Raw genomic sequence first — 8290 nt, forward strand, 5'->3', positions numbered from 1 at the left:
TGATTTAGCTTTAGAATACCCTGCAGTTTGTGGTTCAGAACCATATTTAGTTCTAAGTATTTTAAACCTCCTGCTGAATTGGAGATCGTTTTTTGCTTTTCATATTTTACTGTAACTTTGCATTTGTGAACACACAAATTTGTCACAATATGGATCTGAATCACCACAGCATAGCTGAAATATATACCTCTATTCCCTCCACAGAGGAGGGCCAGGCTGCCTAACCTCAGCAGCTACTGGTTTCCCCATAGGAAGGAAAATCTGCTCTAAGGCTGTCACACCAGAAATTCCTAGTCTTTTGGGGCACCTTTTATAGATAACAGCTTGATCATGCTCCAACCATTGAATGAACAAGCTGCATTAAAACCTGAAATCTACATTAATGAAAACAAGCTGATGAAGAGCTGAGGTAGAGAGACTATTCTGACATTTCTTACTGATAAGTCACAGTGATGTTTTTGTTTTATATGCACACGATGCAATCAGCTCTTATAGCTTCCCTTGTGTTTTGCTCAGGTATTCATTGGCTTCAGTCCACTTTTAAACCACGTCACAGCTTCCATGTGTCTCAGCTGAATTGTAAACATTGTTTACTTTCGAAGAAAGTTAAGCCACACAAAGAAACACTTGCAGTTGTGGGATCATAATTGCAAAACCAGGGTGCGCTGTGAGCTAGTAGATGATGTTCTCCTGCATGCTAGGGGTTTGGGTGCTCTTAAACCATCCGGCTGCTTTACAAGGTAATAATCCAGATTCCCCAATAGAAGAACTCCAAAGCAAAAGGTCAAGTACTTTACCCTGACAGGAGACTCAGGCTGAACAGCAACTGGCACTAGGGTTGATATTGTGGATATAAGTTCTTATACCAGCTAGCAAAATGAGAAGCGTGTGTATCTATATATCCCACATTAAGAATGACAGAGAACCAGCAGGTAGAGAAAGGAAGAGGGAGCTCCCCTCAGGGCACGAAAGGGATTTTTCAAGTTAGATGCATAATAACCAAGTTCTTGGGACCTCCTGAGAGGGTTAGAGGTAATAAATACCCCATTCAAGTAGACTGATTTCTTAAACCACTTGGTAAGTTAGTATAGAAGACTACTATTTTTCTAGTGCTGGTTGCGCTGGGTGAAAAATACATTAGTGCTCTGGAAATAGTCACTGTATATTTTTATGCCTTTATATAAACATATCGAAAGCTGCTGTTTCCATTTTTATTATTTATGGGCAAGGAGCTAGGTCCTTAACACTTATGTTTCGTGCACAGAAGTTCTTTACCAACAACCATTTAGCTTTAGAGTCACCCAGTGTGGAATGGAAGAATCATAACATAACATAAGAATAGCCTTGTATAGGAATGCATTGCCTGATATTTCATTAAATGTATTATATGATCCAAGGCCCTATGGCATGCTGTCATCAGCATTCCCTAGCATGTCCACTATAGGCTCACGACCTGTACGTTAATATACACGCTCATATGTACATTTACAATACATACATTTTACTCACACACAGTAGTTACTTACTTCTTTAACAAAGTATTTTGTGCTCCACGGTGCCTCTGTTTCAGCACGAAGTCTCTCTTCATTTCTCTGCCGTTCCTCAAGGGCTCGCTTATGCTCTGTTGCTTTATCGATGTCTCCATCCTTCAGAGACTCTGTTACATGTTGCCACAGTCGCCTACAAATCAGAAGTCATGGGTATTTTTAGTAAAAGTCATGGACAGGTCACAGGCAATAAACAAAAATTCATGGCCCATGACCTGTCCATAATGTATACTATAAATATCCGTGACTAAATCTTGGGGGGGGCCACTGCTGCAGGGGGGAGGTTGGGAAGGGGGTAGGGCCAGAAGCACCAGTTGGCAGGGGTCGCCGGAGCAGTGGCTGGTGGTGGTTGTGGGGTTGCCCGAGAGGCTAGCTGCAGAGCTGCTCCAGCAGAGGCCAGTCTGGCTGTCCCAGGGGCCACCTGAGCAGCTGGCCCCAGAGACAGCTGATTGGGTGGCCCCGGGGTCAGGCACACTGGCCGTTGCAGAAGTCCCGGAGATCGTGGAAAGTCATGGAATCTGTGACTTCTGCGACCTCCATGACACAGAGCCCTAATCAGAAGCTTTAATTGATTTCACATTTTTCAGTGGCTTCCTGGATTGCAGTCACTTGACGTACAGAACTGGTGTACAGCAGGTGAGATTATTTCACAATTATAATTGGGGGAGGGATAGCTCAGTGGTTTGAGCATTGGCCTGCTAAACCCAGGGTTGTGAGTTCAATCCTTGAGGGGGCCACTTGGGGATCTGGGGCAAAATCAGTACTTGGTCCTGCTAGTGAAGGCAGGGGGCTGGACTCGATGACCTTTCAAGGTCCCTTCCAGTTCTAGGAGATGAAATATCTCCATTTTTTTTATTTTTTTTTTAAAATACTCCAACCTCTTCTTGGGCATGACAAATTGATGTAAAATAGAGCAGGATTGAGAGGCACAAGAAAAAGGAAGCTCAGAATTTAGTTTTCCATCTCTAGGCCAGCATTAAACTGCTCTCGACTCCAATGCTAGATTGGCACGTAAATGAAAAGGTACAGGAAGTGTCAGCCTAATCCCAAATGGACATTTGTATGCATCTTAAAACTACCACACAAGTTTTGTTTCTGCTGAGGACAACTCCCGTAAAGAACTGCTGGGCTGCATAGAGGAATATTATTTGTACTGCGTAATGTCAAAAGGCTTAAGACCGAGGTCTCTCTATAGCAGGCACTGTACATACTCGAGAGATAGTAATCCTCTGTGCCCTGAATATGCACTTTAAATAGCACTTGCCCGCACTATGTCTAGCTCTAAGCAGTGCTATCTATTCCTGAATAGTCAAGATCACTTTGGCTCTACTGGTCCCAAACACTACCCATAGTTTGGATATTTAAGTCTGTAGATTTCTCCTAGGCAGCCTGGTTTGTAAGTTGAGGAATTCCATGAATTTTATAAAACAATTAAACAGATGTAAATATCTTTTTTTACCTAGACTCAAATGGCCCTTGCTTCTCTAGGGGCCGTACTCGTTTTCTTGTCACCGACAGTTTTGTCAAGTCCACGTACTTGGTCTCTCCATTGCTGTAGGTGAATTCAAGCACGCTATTCCATTCACCTTGTACTCTGCAGACTACAGTGTTTGTTGCATTCTGCTTTACTTCACCTGTGACTCTGGAAAACAATTAAAAAAAAGAAAAAAAAGACCACAACTGAGAATAGACTGCTAGGGCCTATTCTGACTGCCTTGTCATTTACATTTCATTTTGAAAGAAACTGCAAGCTAGTCTTTCACACATTCTAAATTTTTAAGTCAGTTACTTAAACTGTGCATTTGCATGGAGAAGCTGAGAGGGGGAATATTGAAAATGCCATTTTTCTATCATTCTCGTGATATTACCCAACAGAACTCAGCTTTTTGGCTTTAACTTAAAACTTGCAAGCCTTTTCACAGGAGAACTGGGCTGAAAAAAAACTGACATACGGGTTACACTAGTAAACCATTCCTACAGTTAATATTTTTCTCCTGGATATCAAGTTTGATATTTATTTACATGTTAACAGTTAACTCTCTCTGTAGAACAATTATCTTCACCTGCTGGCCCTGTAGGCCACTTGCTCTTTATTTTTTTAGGTGTATAATGCAAGTATTGCATTAAAAGAGACAATGAGGCAAGAACAGAGGGGAAGATAAGTACAAAACTCGGACTTGGAGATCTGTGTTCCATTCCTGGCTCTGCCAGAGATTTCCTGGGTGACTAAGAGCAACCAGGGTGTTGAGATGGATTCATGCTTCTTACAACATTTGAGACCCTCAGATAGAAGATGCTATATATACACACACACACACACAGTATTAGCATCACTCCCATGAGTGCATACTTGTGTGTGGGGGGGAAAAAAACAAACAAACCCATGCACAAAGAATGCATGACAATGGATTTACAATGAAGTGACACTGGAGAGGGAGACTCGAAAGCTTGATTGACCCAGTCAGACTTAGCAACAAGTAGCCAAATTTCCCCACCCTTTCATGCAGTGAAGATTCATTCTCCCTTATGAGAGGGAAAGAGTGAGAGTTTGCTAGCAATGCAGACAAGACAAGTGGTCTCTCAGCTGTGTGGAGTTCAAGGCTTCATGGGGGATGCCAGCCCCTGCCTTACATATCTCCAGTTATCTGTACAGAATGGATCTATACCATGTTACTCCCCAGGTTCCCCTTCCCACTGGAAACGAGGTTTGTTCAGTGGTGACACTGCCATTGGTCCCCAGCCACATCTACGTTCTGTGGGGCTCAGTGTGTGAAGTTACCGTAGCATTAACTTCTGTTACATATATGGTACTCTGAACCACCAAGTGCAAGGAAAGGAAACCGGGGGCCACTTACGGAGCATAAAAGGGCTGACTACTGGCCATATATGACTAGATGAGAATTCCCCCGTGGGATGGAAAGCTCTCAGCTGGCACAATGCTAGGATAGCCTGTACACTTCTCCTGGCCCAAGTGTAGGTGAGATGCCAGGGCTGAGCTGGAGCACAACTGCACTCCAGCAATTCTCAGGTGACAGGTAGTCCTGTGGGGACTGATGGCAGCTGACGCAGATTAAAACCACATCCCCATGTTTGCCCTAACCTACACCGGGACTGTGGCTAGAGCTGCACAAGGCAAACAGTGGCTGCCTGGCAGCCCACCCCTCTCTCCCACACTAAGCAGATCTCAGCACACGAGAGAATCTGGCCTTCTGTGTTTTACTTGTAAAAATATGCAATATTCCCACAAGTCTTTACAAATGTTTGACCAATAAGTTTGATTTTACCCAGATCAAAAAATGTTGGGAGTAGTTACCGGAATATTAGACTGAACAGAATTGAGGCATCTTCACTATACAGTCGTAGTTGAGAAGAACACAATGCGAGAGTTAGATGAACATTAAACTTGAAAATCGTATTTCCCTGTGAAGGTTTGTTTTACCAGTTAGCATGGCTCTCCCTACGGTGTATGGATTAAGTGGGTTAAACGGTTTTTGAAAACAACTATCAAGGTTGCAGTAACCTACAAGTCTGTTGATTTTATGTTGCTTTTGCATCCTCTGCGACTTTCACACATCACTGAAGCTATTCTACATTATGAAATTCTCATTTATCTCCGTTATCTCTCTAAACAGACTGGTGCACTCTGAGTGAATTACAGACTAAGATAGCCAGTATTTGTGTTTACACATTTCATATGTTTATCAGCTTCATATTTAAATTGTAATACAGTTAAACTGACACTGGGATGCTTGTACAATTTGAGACACCACAATGTCAATCACAAATTGGTATCTTTGCTTGACTTAAAAGATTTTTTAATATAGCTATTACTTATTTCTTAGATATATAATATAATAAATTAATTAAAAAATAAAATACTAATTATTAGTAAAAATTAAAGCTAACTGGGATTTTAGCTCAATCATGGGTCTTTGCAAGTGAGTGATATTCTGTCACACTATTAGTGATCATTATGACCTAAATTTCTTCCTATTAGCATTACCTTGCACTGCACAACCATTCCCAGTCCTGTATATCATGCAGCCTATGGCAGAACAAGTTTCAGCAAAGAATACCATGTATGTCTTGATACTGGATTTTTTAAATCATCTAGATGACATTCATATTACTCTGTTGAATATTATCCTCAGCAATGCAGCTGGGTACAGTGCAATCTTATCTGGCACAGGGCTGACAAGCAGTTATCCAACTGATGTCTTACAGCAAGGGTCACTCAAACCAAATCTATAATGGCTGTTGTCACAGCAACATTCACTAACGGCCCATGTCACTATAACAACGCTGCTACTTGGTCTCAGAGAACGAATGCTTTGGGTAATGTCAAAATACCATAATTTCAAAATTTCATTGAATATATGTTCAAGCAACTGTGGCTATATCAATGATAAATGTGACACCAAATGGACCCTCTCTGTAAGAATTCCTAATTTTATGTAGCAATATATTACACCACATAATCACCACCGTATATCACAGAAACCATTCCTCCCAAATTACTAACCATTACAATCAATCAATCAATAAATAAATAAATAAAATGCCATGCTCTTTTGTTAAAACACACACACGGGGAAAGAAAATGCCGTAACAAAATGATTACGAAGTTGAAGACACAATACGTAGGGTATGAATAAAAAGCAAATAATATGCTATTTAAGTAATTAAAAAAATTATGACAAACAAAAAGAACAGGTAAACTTCAATTATCAAAATGCCCTGGAGGACATATGAAACCTGTCAACATAATTAGATTTTCATCTTCCATATGAATCTTGGGATTGAGGGACAAAAATGTTTTACAAACCCAACTACCTGAACTTCAGGTTATCTGTATTAATTGCTCCTAGCAGAAGGGGCGGGGGGGGGGGGAGAGAAAATCCACTTGATGCTATCTAACTGCACCACCCTGCAGATTTCTGCACCAACCAGGGTACTACCCTGGCACCATGGGTCCTCAAGTTTGAGATGCTTTTTACATTTTATTAAGACAGCCTCCCTAAACTGTTTCTCTGCAACAGCAAATTGCAGAGTCGCAATAAACTGTCAAAGCAAATTACACGTAAAAGCCTCTATTGTTCAGGCCTATTGGACTAAACATGGAAAAAATATGAAATATTTAAGTAAGGGTTTTTAACAACAAGCACTGTGTTCAGTGGATGGTTGAAAGAGGAATCTGCTGATGTCAGATAACAGTGCACAGTAAGTGCCAGAAACGGTTTCACTACAGGAATCCTTTCTATATATTTTTTCCTTCTTCCATCATTTGAGTGTCGGCATCTTTGTATGGGAGTGCTCAAGATCACTTGATCTTACTACACTATGTTTTAAAAGGGATATCATCAGTGTTAATGGGCCCCACAGCAATCTAACTTGTCTCTTCCCTTGAATCCAAACGTCTTAGTGTGAAACTCATTCCCAGCCTTTACCTCCATCACACACAAAGCCTGAGTAAGTGTGTGGGAAACAGAACAGAGACTATGGGGAGAGAATCCAACCCCCAACACTGCACAGCATGCAGTGCATCACAGCCTCAGTGTCTACTAAAGCCTTTGGGATGGAATAGCAATGACCACAATGCTTTTTTTTTGGATAATTTAGTGTTACTAATATTTACACTGATTATAGCTCTTGTATTGTATTCACCCCCTTTTCTGTATTTAATGAAATTTCATTCATATTTTATTCAATATTACAGAAGCCTGTAAATGTTTCTATACTATATATTCCTGGTTATGAGACATGCTTTCAGTAAAAACGAATCATTGGCACCCCACCCTCCTCCTCAGGCTAACAACCTTGCAGGGTTTTGATTTTTGTTTTTTACTGCAAGTTGGAGATTCTTTCATCAGAACAGTAATAGTATTTTGATAACTCAGATAGAAAACGCAATATAAATACAAACATTAAACTTCACACCATCCTTTTGAGGCAGATGTGTCATCCCTGTTTCGCTCGCTCTCTCTCTCTCTCACACACACACACACACACACACACACACACACACACACACACAAGACAGAGCAACGTTAAATGGCTTGCCCAGTCACAAACAAGTCATTGGCAGAGCCAGGAATGAAAACCTAGAAGTCCAGTCTCCTGATCACCTGAACTGGGTGCATGGGTGCACGCACGCAGATACTCGCAGCCTCGAATTTATCTGACTAATTAGCAATGAAACAGTCGTCTTTTGCTTGTGAAGTTTGTGTGGCTGGGCCATGCAATACTGCCTCATAACTCCACAATCCCTCAACAGTTTCAAGAATAGAAAAAAAAAAATGCATCACTGAATACAGTTTTCTTAGCACAAGGCTCCTCAGCATGCAAACAGATGGTGACAAAAACCAGAGGCAAGGTATTCATTTACAGAGTTTGAGTGATACAGTATAGGGAATTCAGTAAAATATAAATGAGTGTACTTACCGGTGCAGTTTGCCACCATAGAATGGTTTGGTATGGAAAGTAATGCTTGCAGAATACCCAGTTTTTGCACAATTAACATTGACCTTTCCTCCCAATTCTACCCAAGGAACAGTTAAAATTGATCGAGCATATGCGCAAGGTAGAGAAAACGTGTATTCCTCTCCATATTCCAAAAGACTTAAGAGTCCTGCATGCAAAAATAAGAGTGTCGTCAAAATGTTTCCAATTTATAGTACTGAGGCAAGTGGTTGTTGAAGGAAATACATCACAATTATTACAGATTCCAGATACAAAAAGGTTTC

The 8290-nt window shown here is 40.9% G+C and overlaps 1 protein-coding gene across 2 annotated transcripts in view; it reads right to left on the reverse strand.

Annotated features, from left to right (window-relative positions):
- Positions 1–8290, reverse strand: part of OSBPL11 (oxysterol binding protein like 11) — a 68856-nt gene that overhangs the window by 3399 nt on the left and 57167 nt on the right. For both annotated transcript variants that reach the window (XM_026647409.1, XM_026647408.2), the window contains exons 10-12: positions 7989–8175; positions 3007–3189; positions 1527–1680 (exon numbers count right to left, since the gene is read on the reverse strand). In XM_026647409.1, the coding sequence (XP_026503194.1) occupies positions 1527–1680; positions 3007–3189; positions 7989–8175 (524 nt within the window). The remainder of the gene's footprint in view (positions 1–1526; positions 1681–3006; positions 3190–7988; positions 8176–8290) is intronic.

This window comes from Terrapene carolina, unplaced genomic scaffold (assembly GCF_002925995.2).
Source record: "Terrapene carolina triunguis isolate 2854851 unplaced genomic scaffold, T_m_triunguis-2.0 Scaffold62, whole genome shotgun sequence".
In the NCBI taxonomy this organism is placed as follows: Eukaryota; Metazoa; Chordata; order Testudines; family Emydidae; genus Terrapene; species Terrapene triunguis.